At 35.0% G+C, this 21,493-nt stretch overlaps 1 protein-coding gene across 1 annotated transcript in view; it reads left to right on the forward strand.

Annotated features, from left to right (window-relative positions):
* Window positions 1–21,493, forward strand: part of Farsb (phenylalanyl-tRNA synthetase subunit beta) — a 71,720-nt gene that overhangs the window by 18,339 nt on the left and 31,888 nt on the right. Inside the window, exons 6-14 of the mRNA XM_076865611.1 lie at window positions 2,700–2,850; window positions 4,249–4,357; window positions 5,255–5,325; window positions 7,489–7,550; window positions 8,663–8,714; window positions 12,031–12,092; window positions 12,436–12,643; window positions 13,083–13,163; window positions 16,730–16,822. Of these exons, the coding sequence (XP_076721726.1) occupies window positions 2,700–2,850; window positions 4,249–4,357; window positions 5,255–5,325; window positions 7,489–7,550; window positions 8,663–8,714; window positions 12,031–12,092; window positions 12,436–12,643; window positions 13,083–13,163; window positions 16,730–16,822 (889 nt within the window). The remainder of the gene's footprint in view (window positions 1–2,699; window positions 2,851–4,248; window positions 4,358–5,254; window positions 5,326–7,488; window positions 7,551–8,662; window positions 8,715–12,030; window positions 12,093–12,435; window positions 12,644–13,082; window positions 13,164–16,729; window positions 16,823–21,493) is intronic.

Here is a 21,493-nt window from a genome sequence, read left to right on the forward strand (position 1 = left end):
CAAGGGAATAGATGGGGAAAAGTAATATAGCCATAAGATAATATTTTAGAAAAATAATAAAAGAAAAAATGGCAGAAATAAAAAAATGAGAAAAGGAGGACAAAGGATAGAAAAAGAATATTTTTAAAAGGAGAAAAGACATAAAAAACACAAAAAATAGCAACAACAACAAAAATTAATAAAAATAATTTTTTTTTCTTTCCTCTGCCAGGGTGCTTGAATGAGCAGGAAAGAGTGAGTATTTGTAGTCTGTGATGATTGAGGTTTCTTTCTGTGTCTTCTTGGGCTCTATGCCTCTTGAACAGAGCAAAGGCTGGGGGTTGTTCACTCCTCCTCTTCTTTCTTTTTTGGTGCTTCTCAGTTGATTACAGGAGTTTGTTGAATGTCTCTCAGCTGCTTTGCTTGGTGCAGTGAGGAAGAGCTCCCAGATGAAGATTCTCTCTGGGCCTGTTTTGGTTGAGATCAGGGTAGATGCATTTCCCATGGTGTGTCAAGGAGGTAGCACAGCATACTTCAAGATTGTCTCCAGAGGTGTTTGTGCACAGAATGGGGTAACACCAACTCTGTGACATGAGGCTGTATGGTGGAGAGAGGCCATGGAGTATCAAGCCACAAATTCCAAAAGCAGGTGCTTCCTGTATTCCCACGTGCTGCAGTCAGTGATAGAACTCTTGTCAAGTTTGTGTCAGTCTCTGACTAAACTGACTGCTGCTCACTCAGCAGTGCCATGATAGTACTCAGGGTCTTAGAGACAGGAAAGTGCAGGGGCCTTTCACTCCTAAAGTAGTAGTAAGCTCAGACAATAGGGCTCTTCTCAACATGGTTTCCAGTTGCAACACTGTGAGAATATGCTTGGAAGTGCAGAGAACTCTAGAACCCATTTGCCATGGAAATCTTAGGACTATTGTCTGTTTAAACTGTATTTCTGCAAGTTGCTGAAAACTGTGCCATTGATGGTCACTGGAACTCTCCCTCTTTCATTTTCACTCCCACCAAGCAGGGCTTCCCTTTTCCTCTACTGTGTAGTGGGTACTGGGACATTCTCTATTTCACTATCCACAGTCTCTAGGTTTCTCCAAGTCTGTCTGTCCACTATTGAACTCCAGTGTTTTCCCCATGATCATTTGTCTCAAAAAGTAGCTGCATCCCAGTTGTTTCATTTCTATCTCATGGAGAAGCAGGCAAGTGCTGGGTGCTTTTAATCTGCCATCTTGTGAAGTGAAACTCAACCTCTGTTCTATATAGTATTTCTCGAAGCCATCAGCATTCCTCAAGGAAAGAAGAGAACACATCCTAATAGTCCGGTGTGCTCGAGTCATTTCCTTTCAGTAAATCCTAATTAACCTCTTAGTGAGTTTTAGAAATTTGTGTTTTCCAAGGAATATATCCATTTCAGTGTATTGCCATATAGTTGTTCATAATGTTTTCTTACTATCCTTTTAGTATCTGTAGTGATCTCACCTCTTCTTCTTTTTTCCCCTACTTTGTCAGTGTGGCTAGAAGTTTAGCAATTTTATTGATCTTTTAAAGAACAAACTTTTGGTCTCATTGTTTGGTTTTTTTTTTCATTATTTTTTGCCTCTTTTCCTGTTTTTTAATTGATCAAGCAGTGCTTTTTTCTATGACTGACAAGTCTCTACCTTCTTACCTTTGGATTTGGCAATTGTTAATTTATCTAAACTTTCTGAATCATGTGTATTTTATCATATGGTAGTTCTGTTTATCGTCTTCCACAAGCACATAATTCATTGAGAAAAGTAACACTTTCTTTTTGCTTGCCTGCAGTTCTATTTAACCATAGTTTATAAAGTTGTAGGTCACCACTCTTGATCAAAATTTAATATTATACATTTTCTGTTGTAGTTATATGTGTAGTGATTCATAAATACTCAAATATGTGTGTACATATATGTTAAACTAGTTTAAAGAAATCTTAACACAAGTTCTGGCCAAATTTCTCTTTTTGAATTAATTGACTATTAAAAAACTTAGACTTAAATTTGTGACCCTCTCTGGTAAGATTTAGGCCTTTAGATTCTAATTTAGTTTTACATTTCCTAGCTTTGTTTTATATCCCTATTTCTGTTTTTTTTTTCTTTTCTATTTTGTAGCTTACTATAAATTCCTAAAATTACCTTAAATTCTTTGTGGATAAATTATAAGATAACTGATATTAATAGCTTTTGAACTTTGTTACACATTTAACTTGAAATGTAATTCATAGCTTTAAAATCAAGTAATACAGCTCTGTGACAGAAAATTTAAGAAAATAGAGTTAAAAAAGAAAAGAAAAACCCACAATAACTAAGTAGCTTATTTTAATCCAATATATAATTTATGTTTACTGGAGGACACCAAGAAGAAATCAGTTAAAGGAAGGTAAAGGGAATGCTGACTTTGAAGCTGTCCTAGTAACATAGCACTTGGGAAATCACAGTGACATGGAATTTGCTTCAGATAATGAAGTGTGTTTTAAGTAGTTTTGTAATTTCTTAGTACTTGAAAAGCTGTAAGAATTTACTATAATCTACTAAAGATGCCATATAAGAGAAAGTGCTGTTTTAGGGAAATGTTTAAAATAAGTTTTTAAAATACATAGTGTTATTTTTAGAATTTCTGCTTTGAAATATTCAAATCTCTTTCCTTTTTTTTAATTTCCTTTTCTCCCTCCTCCTCTCCTTCTTCCTCTCAACATTTAGGAAAAGAGCATTGGTTGCCATTGGTACTCATGATTTGGACACTTTATCAGGCCCTTTCACCTACACTGCAAAGCGTCCTTCAGATATCAAATTCAAGCCTCTGAATAAGACTAAGGAGTATACAGCCTGTGAATTAATGAACATATACAAGGTAAATATTCTTTTTTATTTTGCAGTAGCTTTGAGTAAATCATCAGATGCATTCAAAGTTGTCTTGAAGTTAGGGAAATGTAATAAATGCTTTGTAAAAAAACAACAGTTTTGGGCTCTAATCCAGAGATACTGACTGATTTCCTCTGATTTAAAGTGGGGCCTAGATCATAATTTTGTTTACTTTTTTTAATTACTTTTTTAATCTGTGGGATGATTTTTTGTTGTTGTTGTTGTCTTATTTCTATTTATTTATTTATTTATTTTTTTAATTTTTATTGTTGGTTGTTCAAAACATTATATAGTTCTTGATATATCCTATTTCACACTTTGATTCAAGTGGGTTATGAACTCCCATTTTTACCCCGTATACAGATTGCAGAATCACATCGGTTACACATCCATTGATTTACATATTGCCATACTAGTGTCTGTTGTATTCTGCTCCCTTTCCTATCCTCTACTATCCCCCCTCCCCCCCTTCTCTCTCTACCCCCTCTACTGTAATTCATTTCTCCCCCTTGTATTTTTTTTTCCCTTTCCCCTCACTTCCTCTTGTATGTAATTTTGTATACCCCTGAGGGTCTCCTTCCAATTCCATGCAATTTCCCTTCTCTCTCCCTTTCCCTCCCCACCTCTCATCCCTGTTTAATGTTAATCTTCTTCTCATTCTCTTCTTCCCTACTCTGTTCTTAGTTACTCTCCTTATATCAAAGAAGACATTTGGCATTTGTATTTAAGGGATTGGCTAGCTTCACTTAGCATAATCTGCTCTAATACCATCCATTTCCCTGCAAATTCTATGATTTTGTCATTTTTTAATGCAGAGTAATACTCCATTGTGTATAAATGCCACATTTTTTTTTAATCCATTCGTCTATTGAAGGGCATCTAGGTTGGTTCCACAGTCTTGCTATTGTGAATTGTGCTGCTATGAGCATCGTTGTAGCAGTGTCCCTGTAGTATGCTCTTTTTAGGTCTTTAGGGAATAGACCGAGAAGGGGAATAGCTGGGTCAAATGGTGGGATGATTTTAATGTACTTGTAGAATCAAGAACCACTTAAATTGACTGTACCATATTTTAATCTTCATATTTGTATAAAATTAAAACTCATGCAAATATGAGGAAAATAATATTTATTAGGCAACTGGGAGGGATACTGTTACAAAGTGTCTGCCTCTCATTACTAACATTTTAGAGTCTGACAACGAACATGAATTCTACTAACACTTTCAATTGCTAATAAATAAAAATAGTGCATATCAGTGAAGAGCTTTTTGTGATTTGGAATGTTTTAATGTTTTTCTGACTCCCCCCCTTTTAAAATATCAGTGTATGCATTAATTATAATAATAGAAATTTTTAAAATTAACTTTGTTTGACTTGATTTTTTTTCAGACTGACAACCACCTTAAACATTACTTGCATATCATTGAAAATAAACCTCTGTACCCAGTTATCTATGATAGCAATGGTGTCGTCCTTTCAATGCCTCCAATCATCAATGGTGAGTTCCTTCATGAGCATCATGAATTATTGCTGTTTCTTCTTCTTTAGCATTTTTGTAGATTCTCAGTAACTTGGCTGATCAAATTAAACAACTCTATCTGATAGTCTCACGTCTTTTGTTGATTTTATTCTAATAGTTCTTTTCATTCAATAATATTTTACTAATGATTTTTATATTATTTATAAATGTATGAGTACTTGTAAACATTTATACACATAATTATTTATACACTCATAAATATTTATTGATAATAGTTTCTGGATTTTGTTATATTCTTCCGAAGGATGTTGATATTTTAGTTTTAGTAGTCATTCACTTGGTTAAACTCAGAAGTCAAACTCTGTCTTGCCTACAGTTTTTTAGTTAAACTACAACTTTTAATCTAAGTTCTACACTCAGTTTCTTTTTGAAGGCTTTATGAGGCAGTTTGAATGTGTTTGCAGAATTTAATGTCTAAGCCATGGATGTTTGACTTTTTGGAGGTGAGAAAGAGGTTTAGCTAATTCACTATGAGAAGGAAAATCCTCTTGAGCTCTTGAACTTTAGCAGTTACAGTGGTTACATGGGCCTCAGAGTTAACCACCCAGAGCTTAGCTTTGCTATTTGCTAGCTAATGATCATGGCAAGTTGCTTAATCTCTCTAAATTTTAGTTGTCTTGTCTGTAGTTAGGTCATAGGTTGTGGTAAAGATTAGATAACAGTCTCAATAAAGGTTTGTTATTCTTTTATTATATTCTCCAACTTGCCATGAGAGTTTAAAATAAAAGTTGGATATCCCCTTATCCCTAAGGTGTTAGTTTATATTTTTTCCTAAATTTAAAATGTAGCCTCTATTTTGATGAGCTTTGTAATACAGTTATGTTTTTTAAAATGGTTATTTTGTGTTCATTGCAGGGAATCATTCCAAAATAACAGTAAATACTAGAAATGTATTTATCGAATGCACAGGAACTGACTTTACTAAGGTAAATAAAACTTCTAATTTTTTTTCTTTTTCTCCCAATACTGAGCATTGAATCAGGAGCACTTGACCACTGAGCTGCATTCCCAGCCTATTTTAGTTTTTATTTTGAGACATAGTCTTGCTAAGTTGCCATGTCTGGCCTTGAATTTTTGATCCTCCAAACTCAGCCTCCCAAGTTTCTGGGCTTACAGGTGTGCCCCACCACACCCAGCTAAAATTTCTAATTTTATACCATCAAATAGAATAGATTTTACTTTTAAATCAAGTTGTATGGTAGAAATTGAGATATTTTAAGACATATTTGTTTTATGTTTAGAAAAGTAGAATATTAAATCAGTGTAAATTCTGTATGTTGTTTATGGTGTTTTCATTTGACAAATTTTTTTTGCTTTTTTTTTGGTATCAGGAATTGAACTTAGGGGTGCTTAACCACTGAGCTACATCCTGAGCCCTTTTTTATATTTTATTTATAGACAGGATCTCGATGAGTTGCTTAGGACCTTGATAAGTTGCTGAGGCTGGCTTTGTTTTTTCTTTGTCTTTAAAAGATTTTTTTTTAGTTGTAGATGGACACAATATCTTTATTTTCATTTATTTATTTTTATGAGTGCTGAGGATTGAACCCATGCCTCACACATGCTAGGAAATTGTTCCACCCCTGAGCTATTGCCTCAGCCTTCCCAGCTGCTGGGATTACAGGTGTATGCCACACTGCCTGGCTGACAACGTTTAATGAGCACTTAATGTCTTTTCAGTGCTAGAGATTTAAGAATGGGTTACATGTTTTTTGACTTCAAATAACTAGTCTAATGGGAGAGTCTTCCATATACATGACAACCAAAAAGAGACTAGAAGAAGTACCATAATAAGATCAGTAAAAACCATTTATCTTAGTTGGTTTCATTTAAATGCTGAATGATTTCCTATCTTTGTGTACTTGAAAGTTTTCTGTAAAGAAATTTTAAATTAACAAAGTTTTATTTAACATATAAAAATATCTAGAAGATGTAGTTTACCAGTTGTTCACTCACTTTTATTTGCTACCTACTTTGGACTATGTTGGAATGGATTACTATGAAAGCTCCCCACACCCCAATACTGGGAATTAAACCCAAGTCATCACAAATGCTAGGCAAGTGCTCTACCATTGAGCTACATCCCTAAACCTTTTTATTTTTGAAACAGGTTCTCATTAAGTTGCCCAAGATGGCCTCAAACTTGCAATTTTTTTTCTTCAGCCTTCCAAGTAGCTGGGATTATAGGCATGTGTCACCATTATTTGGGTGACATATATATCGGCATAGGGTGAGGTGGCAGTTGAGCAAATTCAGAAAGATAAACTCAAATAACAGAAGGCGGCTGGAGTATAAAGGTAGGGGAGATACCTGGTATTTGTGTGGGTCTTATAGGATTGTGGACATTTTAAGGTATTTCATTTGTAACATTTACCTGTCATATTTGCCTTCAGAAATATTGTCAGGATAATATAAGATTTAAGTGTTAAAACATTTTTAAGCCTTTAAGTTATGCATTGATAGACCTTAGGTATTTTTTCTGAAACTTATATAAATAGTTAAATGTATATAAGAGCAATGTATACATTCCAATTAGGTTAGCATATTTTTTCCTACTTATTTTCAATTAAAAATTATTTAACAAGCTTGTGGTTCTTACTGAGCACCATCTTATGTATATTAATGCATCTGATGCTCACAGTGACAAATGAGATAGGAATTTTTATTGTGTCCACTTAATAGATAAGAAAAGTGAGATGCAGTGAGGATAAAGTAGCTTATCTGAAGTCACACTGTCAGTCAGTGGTTGAGCCAGTATTCCGGCAGTCTGGTTTGAGAGACTTATGAAATTGAAAACATTTAATCCAGTAATTGGCCATTTATCTCTTTTGAACCTGGTGAACCAAGGTTGGGAGTGGGGAACTAAATGATTTGTCTCGGTCATGGATTGTAACTCTCAAAGAGCTGCATAAATGCAGAGCACCTGAAGATAAGAATAGCCCTACTCATAAGTTTTTATTCCATTTTCTTTCTTGGAATGTAAATGTAAAGGTCCATTTTTATGTGATTGGGGACTAATTATTTTAAATATTCATTACCCTCTGAATGGAGAATATATAAATTATCATAGTACTCTTTTTCTTTTGCAGGCAAAAATAGTTCTTGATATTATTGTCACCATGTTCAGTGAATATTGTGAAAATCAATTCATGTAAGTTCATTCAGCATCTTTATTGATGGCTTCTGTTTTGAAGTTGAGTCATTGGGCCTTGTGCTAAATACAGTGATGAAAAATATGGTTCCTGTAACTAGAATATAGAATATGTTAAAAGAAATAAGAAATATGGCTAAGTAATGTAGAAAGCAAAATGTGATAAATACTTGAGATGTTTTGGCGATGTTCTGGTATTTGTAAGGTCAAGTTACTATTGGCTGAAGCAATCTGGGATGCCTCTTGGAGGCATTGAAATTTAGACTGTATTTAGGGATTACTGAGTCTAAGAATGTCTAGGAGGAACAGCAAGAGACACAACTAAACAAAGAGAAACATATGAGAGCAAAATATATATGCCATATATTTATCAGTAAAATTACTTTTTTCCAAAGTGTGTGTGTGTGTGTGTATTTTTGTACAGGGAATTAAACCCAGGGATGCTTTACCACTGAGCTACATCTCTAGATCCCTGGCCCTTTTTATTTTTTGATTTTGAGACAGGATCTTGCTAGGTTGCTTAGGAACTCCCTAAGTTGCTGAGGTGGGTCTGGAACTTGTGATCCTCCTGCTTCAGCCTCCTGAGTCACTGGAATTACAGGCATGTACCTGGCTCAAAGCATATTTTTAATTAAAAAAAATTAAACCTATATGGCCTTTACTGTGTACGGTATTGAATATAATTCACAGTACATGTGTAATTATAAAATGCATGACTGAAATTATATGGGCTGTATTAGTTGTGTTTGTTATTTCCTTTAACTCATTTTGCATTTCAGTGGTTGTATCAGTTAACTTTTGTCACGTAACACTACCCTGATGAAACCTGGGATACCAGATTAGCAGAAAGTCCATATAGGATGCATGCTTTGCACTACCAGGAAATAAATTTTGCAAGTGGACACTGCCTACAGGGACATGGGAGCCTTAGGAAATGAAATGATAGAATAATATATAGGAAGATTAATTTACACAGTGTTAGAGTATGATAGATTGAGTGTATTGAGACTGGAGTTGTAGCTCAAATTAAAGATTGATTAACCATGTACATTGCTGGAATTGTGACACAGTTTTTCTTCTTAAGCATTTTATTTCTGACATTTGTTTTTTAGGGTTGAAGCAGCTGAGGTAGTTTTTCCTAATGGGAAGTCAAATACTTTTCCAGTAAGTATTTAAGAACTGATGGTGACCACAGTATAATGGCTCAAGAATGCTTGTGTTCTGTTGATTTACCCATCCATCCATTCACCCACCCTCCCTCATGCCAGATACTTCACAATGACCCTGTGAGGATGTTTTTTGACTTCAAATAACTAGTCTAATGGGAGAGTGTGATTATTTATGCCTTTTCTAAAAGAAGATCCTGAGATCTTGAGATTTTAAATAGGTTGCCTATTAATACAGTGGTGGAGCTAGGACTTAACATCAGACAGTCTGACATCAGATGCCAACATGCTGGGTTATACAATCACATTATAAAGCCATAATTCTTGTGATCTTATTAACTAGCTAACTTATAGTCTCACCCCTTTAAGATTACTCAAATCTAATTAGTCTGTTCACACTTGAATTAACAGTTGCTGAAGGCCATTACTATAACTAATACATAATTCCAATTGTGTTAATGAGACTAATTCAGTAGCAAGTACAGCTATTGTCAGAACATAGAATATTAGTAAAAAATTTAAATTAGTTTTATTTTTATACTTCTTTCTGATGATACTGGGGATTCATCCCAGGGTCTTGTGCATGCCAGGCAAATGCTCTGCTGCTGAGCTTATACCCTCAGTTCCTAAACTAGTATTATTCTTAATTGACTGGACTTACTTCCCCCCAAAATGGCTACATATAAAGATGACTATTCTGAAACATGACAGTATCACAGTAAATTAGTTGTGGTTCTGACTCAGCGAGACCATTCTTTGATGAGCTCTTTGGATTTTTTTAGTTCCTTTGTCATTTATGAAGTGAATCAGAGCCTAAATAGTTAAATAGCTTTTAAAGTAAATTAAACCTGCCATGACCAAACATCTCCCTCCCCAAAACATTAGGTTTAACAATGCATTTTATTCTAGAACATTTATTGTTAGTCAAAATAACTGTATAATTATAGAAGGCATAACTGAAATTACTTGGTCGATATCAGGGTTTTTTAAATTTTTAATTGATCTGGAATTTAGTAGTTATTATCAGTTAGCTTTTGTTGTATAACAAACTACGCTAAGACTTAGTGGCTTAAAATAACAGCCATTTACTTATCTCCTGATTCTCTTGGTCACTTCAATAGTTCTTCGTGTCTGTGCCAACTTAGCTGATCTCTGCTGAGCTTGCTCATATGGGTAGCCGTGTTGCTGGTTAACTAACGGCAGGATGATCTGAAATGCCTCACTCATATATCTGTTTTTTGTTGTGGGGTCATGGTGTCAACTGTCCCTAATCATCATCCAGCTTACTAGCTTGGTTTTTTCGTGTTCACATGCTGCTGCTGATGGAAACCAGGGCCTTGTGTGTGCTAGCAAGCTCTGAGCTACACACACCCTCTACCCACACTTGGGCTTCTTAATATGACGGTGGGTTGCAGGGTTCCCAGCAACAAGAGAGCAGGCCCATCATGCTTTCAATCATGATGTCCTGTTGGCCATCACTGGTGTGGTGGAGAAATAGATGCCATCTCCTAACTGTAGGATCTGTAGTGTCATGTTGCAAAACCATGGATGTAGAGAGATTAAGAATTTGTCATTATTTACCTCACTAGTAGTTGGAATTAACCACAGATAGCTTTTTAGATTGTTTTTTAAAATGTCTGATTTGAGGAAAGTTTCTCTTTAATATGAGGAATTGTCAAGTGTTACTAAAACTAAGTATATACTTTTGTGAAAGGGGAGAAATGTGTTTTAAAATTTGGTTTACTTTTCTCATTTGGATCATTTATTTATGTTAAGAAAGCTTTCATAAATTCAACATCTTTCTGAAAAGGAGTACTACACTGGTGTTTGGCATTTGTTAATTTATTTTATCCTAAAGTTTGGTTAGAATAGCTCTCAGGTTGTCTTCTCAGAGGGGAAGGGTCCTCTAGAGGTTCACTGCCTCTTCTTCACATGAAGTAGCAAAATTTCACAAATACTTTGAAAGTTCTTTGCTAGGCTTTTAAATTTTTAGAAAGGAATAAAATTTGAAATAAGATAAGTGGTAGAGAGAAATGGTTAATGGCTAATGGTGAGAGCTTTGGAATTAGGATTTCTTAATTGTTTATCAAGTCAAGTTTATTTTTTAGTTACTTTATGCATGTATTTATTCATTAAATATATACCAAAATGCACACAATTATTCATTAAATATATACCAAATGCTTATTATCTTATAGAAATTTTTCTAAGCTCTGGGAATATAGCAGCAATTAGACTCATCAGCTTAATACTTGGGACCCAGTACTAGTTTTTCTCTAAAACTCACATTCCTTATCTGTAAAATGAGGATACTAACATTGAGGGGACTAAGAGATTATCAAAAGTATATCTTGAACTGTTAAGCTCACAGTAACTATTCAGTAAAGGTTTGTTATTACTGTTGTCATCTGAGCATCTCGACCAGTCTGTGCCACCCCAATTCTACTGTGCATTCAATTCACCTGGGAATCTTGATAGCCTGCAGTGTGGGCTATCAAGTTTAGTATGTGTAGTGTCACTGATGCTAGCTTGACCTGTGAAGAATGTAAGTCTGCCTTTCTTACAAGCACTCAGGTAATGCTGATACTCTCCCTTTGAAGACTGTATTTTGAGTAGCAAGGCTCTGGTGCATGGCCCTTGCTTGGATCAAAATAGGTTTTAAATATATAGCCTTTTTGATAGTGACGTTTATACTTTGAGAGTAATTTGGTGCTAAGAAATATTTGTTTCCAAAGTGTGGAAATCCCTGGATGGTAAATTATGTTCCATTTGAAGTATAGTAAGTATCAATTTATGAGATGTTCCCACCCTTTTTATCTCAAGCAGATTGATAGCCAAGACTTGGGGCATCATTGATTTTCCCCATGTGGGACATAGTAATAGAGAAATGTCTTAACATTCTTAGACTCAGTATGATGGATGGTACATTGTGACACTTGAATTATTCTTTTTTGGTCACACATACCTGCTTGCGAAGATGAGACTGAAAATCTTTATCAGGATTTATAAACATCTTGGAAATGATGTAATGCAACTATGTTTTACTGTAGGGAATGTGGAATAAGCATCTAAAGAGAAAAATGTTTGGCACAAGTAGTACAAATCATCTAGCAAGTAGAATGTTCATATAAGAATGTAATGTAGCAATTTGTTTTTCTGTAATAATTTTTAAAACATCAAGTTTATTTTCAATATGTGATTCTAAAGATACTTTCTTGGCAAGGTAATAAAGCTGCAACAACAACTAATTGAAAGAGTCTAAAACTATATCCAGTGGGAAATGATTTAAGCTTTCAAACTCTTTTCTCTTTAAGGAACTGGCTTACCGAAAGGAGATAGTTAGAGCTGATCTTATTAACAAGAAAGTTGGAATCAGGTATGTTTTAAAAACTTCATGTATTTATTGTTAGAGAAAGCTTTGGAATTAGGCTCTCTCAATTTGTTTATCAAGTCATTAATTTATTCCTTTGTTACTTCAAGTGTAACATGTATAAACTTCATACAAGGCTATTTAAGTTTTCCTGAAAGAATGCTTGGAGAGGATTTTGATATTGTTTAGAGTAAGTTAAAAAATGAGATGGCATCAGTTAGGATGTCTAATGTCTAATAGGATTCAAAAAGAAAGTTATGGTTTTAGGTAGTAGTGTTATCTTAAATCAAAATGTAAACATGTTTTACATAATCCAGAAAAGTTTATGGTTTGTACATTCCTTTTTCAGAGAAACTCCGGAAAATCTTGCCAAGCTCCTGACCAGGATGTATTTAAAGTCAGAAGTCATAGGTGATGGGAATCAGATTGAGATTGAAATCCCTCCAACCAGAGCTGACATTATCCATGCGTGTGATATTGTAGAAGATGCAGCTATTGCTTATGGATATAACAACATTCAGATGACTCTCCCGAAAACATACACCATAGCTAATCAAGTAAGATTGCACCCTTAAATAAACACTCCTTATTGTTAGAAACTGATTATTGAATGCCAGGAAGGCTTTGAGAAAAACAGAACATAAGAATTAAGCAGTATTTGGACATGCTTTGCTATGAGAAGCATTTGCTGTGGAAAGGATACAAAACAGATGCCCAAATGATTAGAGTAAGTTGAAAACCTGTGATGACTAGTTCTTTGAAGAAAGACAGGTTTTGAGAATACAGCCCTTGTTGAATCAGACTAGGAGATTCATTTTCTCAATGTGGGCCTGAAGGCAGAATTGTGTGTGGGAGATGTGAGTGGGGGTGGGGACAGGGTATAATCTACATAGATAGTGGGGTATTGATGTGTGTGGGGATAGGATGTGTGTGGGGATAGTATTATTTTAAAAATGGAGATATTATTGAGGTGAAATAAAGTGAATTTTTTTCTAGTTTCCTCTTAATAAGCTCACTGAACTTCTCAGACATGACATGGCAGCAGCTGGATTCACTGAAGCACTTACCTTTGCTCTGGTATGTCTTAAAATGTGCCTTTTCTGTTCAGCTGATTTTTTTATTTTGACTAAATTATTTGTTCTGTGATTCTGTAAATGAGTTTTTAAATCTAGACTGCTAAAATTTCCAGACTATAAAAGAATACCTTTGTTACTAGAGATTGTTCAGTTAAAAGAATGTTGAGAGGTTTCTGTATATAATCATAGGAAAAACATAAAAGTCTAGAAATATTGCCTTAAGTGACAGATGACAAAATATTTTATAGTTTCATGTAAGTGTTGAGGGTTTATAATGAATTGTATAACCAAATTTATGAAGTTAGAATATTTGGTCTTAATTTGGTTGTGGCTGTGCCCACTAGATGCCGCCCTGGTTAAGAGCTTGCGGACTGTTCCACATTAAACTTATTTCTTTGTCTTTGAACATGTTCACAAACATTTGCTTTGAGTTGAAAAGCTGACATAAAAGGCCTAAATCAGGAAATGAATTTTATTACAAAATCAGAAGGAAATCTCCCTCCCTTACCAGATTGACCATTTAAAAGAATAAAATATGTATGCAATTTGTAGGCTTTTTTCCTGTTGCTGAGTATTTCTGTGGTACCTGTGGTGGAGTTTTTGAGCATTCAAGTTTCAGTTTAACCTTAGGGAGGAGCTACTTCTTGCTCCCCAACTCAGTCCCAGCCCTGAAATTCTCAGTCTTTTAGAGTATTTCAGAGACTGTCTAGATTTTCTAGTTTAGGCCTTGATTTTTCTGAGTCAGTAGTCACTCCTTCAATAGTTGTTGAGCATGTGTCATGTGCTAGGCATTATGCCAGCAAGGAAGCCTGAAACTGAAAGAGGACCTAAGTACCTAACACATTTTCCACAACAGCACCACCGTGACTACAGTCCTGGCCTTTGGATTCCTAGAGTCATTACCATTGTCTCCTTCTGTGTACACTACTTTTATAGCAGGCACCATGCCATTCGCACCCACATGTTCTAGTCATGAGCATCTACAATTTTATGTAAAGGGAAATATAAAATATAACACTGAGAAATGTACTTTTTATTTTTTAAAGTTTTTTAAATATTTATTTTTTAGTTATAGTTGGACACAATACCTTTATTTCACTTATTTAGTTTTATGTGGTGCTGAGGATCAAACCCAGGGCCTCGTGTGTTCCAGGCAAGCGCTCTACCGCTGAGCCACAACCCCAACCCCATATTTAAAAAAATTTTTTAATTTGTTCTTTTTAGTTATATATGACAGTAGAATATATTTTGATATATATACATGGAGTATAACTTCCCATTCTTGTGGTTGTACATGATGTGGATAACATTGGTCATGTGCTCATATATGAACATAGGAAAGTTATGTCTGATTCATTCTCCTGTCTTTCCTGTTCCCATCCCCCTCCCTTCCTTTCATTCCCCTTTGTCTAATTCAGTGAAGTTTTATTCTTCCCTTCTCCCCATTTTTTTTAATATGTAAGTGGCATAGGAATCAACAAATTCTCTTTTTGATGGATTTGAACTTCACAGATCCCATTGAGTAAACCATGACAGTTCCCCTCCCTACTTTTAACCCTGTTTTCCTTCCCAGATCTAATTGCTGTTAAAATTCTGTCAGTAGTTTTCCCTGCCCTTCTATGTTAGTGGTGCATTCTGATGTAACTATGTAGCTTGGAGTATCTTTGGAAGAACACATAAGCTGAGTTCCACAAGTAACTGCGGGGAATGTTTACCCTATGCTAAGGCTTTATGTACAAAATTCCATTTCTTCTCTCTCAGCCTTGTGTAGTAGGCCTTTCTGTCTTCCACAGTACTTAATTTGAGAGTCACTCATCCCACTCCCTGTTGTCAGTTGACTGTGGACCAGATTCCAGCCCAGACCTGTTTTTTCATCCAAAGCTAGTGACTGAATTGTCATACTAGAGATGTTTGTCATATTAGCCTGTTTGGTTGTCCAGAGTCACTTTTTAATACATTTGTTGTTTGTCACGGGAGTAAAAGAGAGGTGCTAGAGTGTTTCAGATTTCAAATAACAGTTTTCCTGTAGGATTTTCACCATTGGAATTCAGTGTTTGAAAAGTTACACATTTTATAAGGAAACCTAAACATCACTGAGTTAAGATGGCCTGTATTGTTACATATGGTTTAATACAAGAGTGACAGTCATTCTTTTTTTTTGCGAGGGAGGGGGATACCAGGGATTGAACTTGGGAACATTTGACCACTGAGCCACATTCCCAGCCCTATTGTATTTTATTTAGAGACAGGGTCTCACCAAGTTGCTTACTGCCTCACTTTTTGCTGAGACTGGCTTTGAACACATGATCTTCCTTCCTCAGCCTTCTGAGCCACTGGGATTACAGGTGTGCATCACTGCACCTGGCCCATGACCATTGTTCTATTCCTTGACTAACCAAATATAGTAAGCAATTCATATCCCATCATTATGATTTTTGCTATATCTGCATACTGGTAGTAATGTTTTTCTTTTAAGATTGGCTCAGTTTTAAAACTAAATATCCACTTACCATTTTCTACCTCTGCAGCCTAAGCAGGTCAGGGAGTTCTTCTTTGCTAGGCTTGGACATGGCTTTGGGATCTTTCCCAAGAGAGCATGATAGGAATCACTAGAGCTGGCTTTGGCATTAAATGAATTCTTTTTACCATGTCAGTTTTTCTACCTCCCCCGCTTTTTTTGAGTGATATACATGCCAATTATTCCTTGAAAACTGTTTTGTAGAGCAGTACAATGGGCGATCATTTACTCTCTGCCAGGCAGTGAGAATGCATTATCTTCTTATCTCATTTATTATTGGGCTTGATGTATCTTAATAGTTGGTTTTATTTTCATAACTTTTGCCTGCTGTCCTGGTTTCTGAGGTGGACAAGCATTTTCTTTTCTTTCTTTCTTTCTTTTTTTTTTTTTTGATGCAAGGGTACTTAGCAGTTTGCTACCATGAGCTTTATCAAGCAGGTGCAGGGAAATTAAATGATAGAAAAACTTTGGGCAGAATTCAGGCCATTTGAATTCTCTCCAGTTCTACCATTCTGCACACAGAGTGGATTCAGCAAGGTTTACATTCATTGCTAGTCAAAACAGAAAGTCATGGGAAATTCCAAGGAGGCAGAGAGAATTTCTGATTGGAATCATTAGGGACATTTTTGTGGAAGAACTGGAAAATAGGTCATTTAAATAGAGCTTCAGGGAATGGCTGCATGTGGGGATGGGAGGCATTTCAAGTAAAGGCAGGGAAAAGTATAAGGTTCAGGAGGGTATGGACCAGGGAATTAGGAGATTAGAAAGATAAATGGGAGGCTAGCTTAGCAAGGACCTCGGTATAGATTTTACTACCATCTCCACTTGAAAAATTTACTTTAGCTGCATATCCTGGTTAGAACTCATCATAACAGAATTATTAATGTTAAATTATATCTTCTTTGGTCCTGAAGTTGATGAATTAATTACTAAAACTTACATATAGAGAATATAAATTGCTGAGACCATTGCAGGTTGACTGATAGCATTCCTTTTTAAGTTACATTTATTCATTTTCCATATTAATGTATTTTGTGTGTGCTTTTTAGTGCTCCCAAGAAGATATTGCTGATAAACTTGGTTTGGATATCTCTGCAACAAAGGCAGTCCACATAAGTAACCCTAAAACAGCTGAGTTTCAGGTAAAATTTTAAGTATGTAAGAATTTGTATAAGAACTGAGAATTAGTACATTATTTAGAAAAATTCCTTGGTTATTATGCCTCCGGTGGTGAAATCAGAATTTTTTAATAGTCTCTTCTTAGATAAGTTTATAGTTGATTCTTATATGCTTTGCGGATCAAAATTCTTAACATATGTGTATGTGGTGGGATCAAACCCAGATATTTACACATACTAAACAGATGCTCTACCACAGAGCTACCAGTACCTAAATTTCTCAAACTTTCTCTCTCTTTTATATTTTCATATGTGTATATATATATATATATATATATATATATATATATATATATATTTTTTTTTTTTTTTTTTTTTAAGGTTCTGGGGCCTTATGTAAGTCAAGCAAGTCCTTTACCACTGAGCTACATCCCCAACCCTAACACTTCTAACCTTTTGATTATAGTTTTTGCATTTTTTTTTTTTTTTTTTACAGATCTGGTTCAGTCTCTCTTAACTGAAATTTCCATTTTATAATTGTATACTCTTGTCAGATTTTCATCTCTTTTCCATATATCTGTGATAAATGAATCAACACCAGTTATCTAATACCTCCATAAGTCATTCACTTTGAAATTAGCCATTAAATCAGTTCTTGACTGTGCTGCTTTGTTTTTCATTGTAGTTGCCTTATTGGCAGTTTCATATAGAGTTTAAGAATATTTAAATGAGAATAATACTACTTTAATAGAGAATGTTAAGTGATTTATATTACAGTTTGGGATATTAACTATTAAAAGGGAATTTCAAGGTTATAATGTCTATGCTTATTAACTTTCAATAGTCCCTATCTCTTTCATATCAAGGTACTCTCACCTCATTTTTCTTTTATATTTTTTTAACCCAGGCTTCTAGAATTAAGAGGAATGTTAGAACAAGAAGGATCTGCTTTTAAGAAAGTTAATGCTATCATAAATAATATATGAACTCTTTGATTTTTAGTTAGTTTCTTTGGACCTTGATTTTCTTTTTCTTTCTTTTTAAAATACTTTTAGTTGTAGATGAACACAATGCCTTTATTTCATTTTTTTATGTGATGCTGAGGATTGAACCCAGTACCCCATGTGCTAGACAAGCACTCTACCACTGAGCCACAACCTGAGTTCAGGCTTTAGTTTACATTTATGTAAAAGTAGGGCATTGGGTTAGTTTAAAAATTCCACATTTGGGGACTAAGAATATAGCTTAGTTGGTAGAGTACCTACCTTGCATGCATAAGGCCTTTGGTTTAATCCCCAGCACCACCAAAAAAAAAAAAAAAATCCACATTTTATGTATACAACTACATACTAATGTGGCAAATTAGACTAATATTTGCATAGAATGATTTTTCAGTAAATCTTAAGTACATTTTTATTATTATTTGCTTATTTCAAATGTGAACCCCCCCTGCTACACACACACACTTTTCATTTGTCAGGCATGGTAGATTTCTTGAGATGTGGTAACTGCTGTGGTTTTTAGGATTTATATCCTGGCTTATCTATTTTATGTAAGTGGAGGGAAACTAATCATCAGTGTACTGTCTCACTACAAATAGTTGTGGTTTAGCTTAAGAGGCACTATTTTGGCATAGAATACATTAGAGATGATTAGAAATGAGAGATTGTCTTTTAGATTTGACAGATATCTATATTTTACCTCTGCTTTGCCAGCATATATATTCTACCACTTCTAGTACGGCTAATAGGTTTACATTTATTTATGGTTAAATTAAATGGAAAATTGTTCATGGTCTTATACAGAATTTTCCTGCATTATTCTAAACATTGGATTTATTTCTCATAATAGATATTGTTAAAAAAATGGACAAGACAAGAAAAATATTATTTAGGTAAAATTTCATTCTAATCATTGTAAACAAAATTATAGAATATTATTTTTCTTCCCCCCAAATTAATTTGTATCCTCAAATGTCCATTTCCTGTTGAAGTTTTCCCAGTCATCTTTTTTTTTTTTTTTTTTTTTGAGTTTGAGTTGGTATTCAAATGAGGTTTATGCATCAAGGTAGATTGATGTGCTTCTCAAGTCTTATTCTGCAGGTTGCCCATCCACTTTTTTTTTCTTCCTGAAGCCCACCCTTTCAATTTGTTGAAGAAACTGGGTCATTTGGCTTGTAGAATTCCCACATTTAGGATTTTGCTGAATATATTCTAGTGGTTCCTGTATTTTCTGTAAACTGGTAGTTAACTCTGGAAGCTTGATTCGATTCAGCTTAATTTTTTTTTTTTTTAAGAGAGAATTTTTTTAATATTTATTTTTTAGTTTTCGGTGGACACAACATCTTTGTTTGTATGTGATTCTGAGTATCGAATCTGGGCCGCATGCATTCCAGGCGAGCGCGTTACCGCTTGAGCCACATCCCCAGCTCCAGCTTAATTTTTTTGTATTGCTGTTTTTAACTAAGCACGTAGGTCTACTATGAAGTAAACTAAAAAAATTAAGAAAAGCTGTCTCAAAAGTTGCTTGTCTAGCTGGGCATGGTGGCAAGTATCTGTAATCCCAGATGTTTGGGAGGTTGAGGTAGGAAGATCGTAGGTTCAAGGCCAGCCTAGGCATCTTAAACCCTGTCTCAAAATAAAATGAAAAATAAAAATGGCCAGGGATGTAGCTCAGTGGTATAGTGCTTGTCTAGCATGTGTAAGGCACTAGGTTTGATCCCCGTTCCACAAATGAAAAAAAAAAAGTTTGTTTACATTCCAATAAATTAAATTTCTTTTTCCTTCACATCATAGTTCCCCCCTTACAAATTAGGTACTGTAAGAGATTAACAATAGCTAATAATAAAGTGGAGCAATTGTAACAGTGTACTTAAAATGAAGGTTATGTGTGAATGTATTCTGTTTCTCCCAAAATACCTAATTTTACTGTAGATCGTGGGCATCTCACCATACTGTATTTTTTTTTTCTTAAATTAGAACTTTAATCTTTTCATTTAAAGGAAATACTTCACAGCTGTTCTTTATAATATCTGAATTGCCAGCATCACTGTTCTTGCCTTTTGGGGCCACTATTAAATAAAATGAAGGTTTACTTCACATGCATACTGCCATGGTAACCTGATAACTGAGCTAACTTCCCAGTGCCTGTTGGGCAGAGTGTATTTACAGTGGGTACACTGGACAGGGAGCTGATTGGGAGCCCTCATTATGCTGCTCAGAATGATACTCAGTTTAAAACTTGCATACTGTTGTCAAACCATATTTGACCACAGTAAACTGAAACTATGGAAAATGAAACTTAGAATAAAGAGGCATACTGTAGTTTTATTTCTGTGAATGGTTTGGACACTTTTCCCTCATTGTTAAGGTGTACAGTACTTATAAAAGACCAAGCTGAAGGCTAATCACAGTTTACTGGTAGAATGATAAGAAAGGTGTTATTTTCTTCCTTTAGCACAGGATCCAGCAAATCCCCTTAGGGCTTTCTGTAACTTGTGTAGAATCTAACAAGCCTACAGTTTTAGCTGGGATATCAGAGGAAACCTCTGTAGGAGAGAACGTTTGAGCAGAGATGTGAAGGAAGTGAGATAGCCATTTGTCAATCTGGAGGGTGAAGCAGAGGAAAGAGCAAGGGCTGAAGCCCCACAATGGGAGACCAGCTTGCTGACCTGTACAGTACCCAGTGTGGCTGGAGTGCAGTAAGTTAGGAAGAGCAGAAGCAGTTGAGGTTAGGGAGGGAGCCAAGGCCAGATTCTGTAGGGCCCCATGTAGGACATGTATTTTTTTTTTCAAAATTTAATGGAAAGCTGTTGATAGTTTTTGAGGGGGGAGTTATATGATTGAATTAAGTATTGAAGGACTGTGAAGACTGGACCATAAGACAGACAGAAATAGCCTAAGAAGTTCATGACATAGTTTTGGGCAAAACAGTGATGCTTGCCATGTGCAGTGGTACTCTCCTATAATCCCAGTGATTCAGGAATGCTGAGGCATTGAAAGTTCAAGGTGAGCCTCAGCAACTTAGCAAGACCCTGAGAAGCTTAGTGGGACCCAGTCTCAAAATAAAAAAATTAAAAGGGTTGGGGATGTGGTTTGGTGGTAAAGTGCCCTGGGGTTCAATCCCCAGTACTCTGCCCCCCACCCCCCAAAAAACCAGTTGTGCTTAGTAGGAATATGTAACAACAAATCCTACTGTTACATATAGTATACTACAATAATAAAAAGGGAAGAAAAATATAATGTTGCTTAAAGGCTGCTATAGAGTATAGCAATAATGTCATATCACTGCTCATAAAACCCATCTATTAACATATGTTGAAATAAAGTGAGAAATTTATCTCAGACAAAAGGAGTGAAGTTTTACTTTTTTTTTTTTTTTAAAGAACTGGGATTTGCATTTCTTTGGTAAGAATGAAATGACTATAAATATTTTCTTATTTGCTTTAGTGAATAAAAACCGAGAACTATATCACAGCCTGCCCATTGTCAGCTATATAATTTTTTAATGACTACATATTTATATTATATTTTCCTTCTTGTCCTGGTATTTTAATTGCATGTACATTTTCCCTGGTCCTGGTTTTTAAAACTTTGATTAATTCATGTTTAATTCACTTAATTATTGATATTTCTTGTCATCTACTTCATTTACTTCTGAAATGGGGCAGGATATGAAAATTTACATATTTGAAAT

The sequence above is a fragment of the Callospermophilus lateralis genome, chromosome 9 (assembly GCF_048772815.1).
Source record: "Callospermophilus lateralis isolate mCalLat2 chromosome 9, mCalLat2.hap1, whole genome shotgun sequence".
NCBI classification, from domain to species: Eukaryota; Metazoa; Chordata; class Mammalia; order Rodentia; family Sciuridae; genus Callospermophilus; species Callospermophilus lateralis.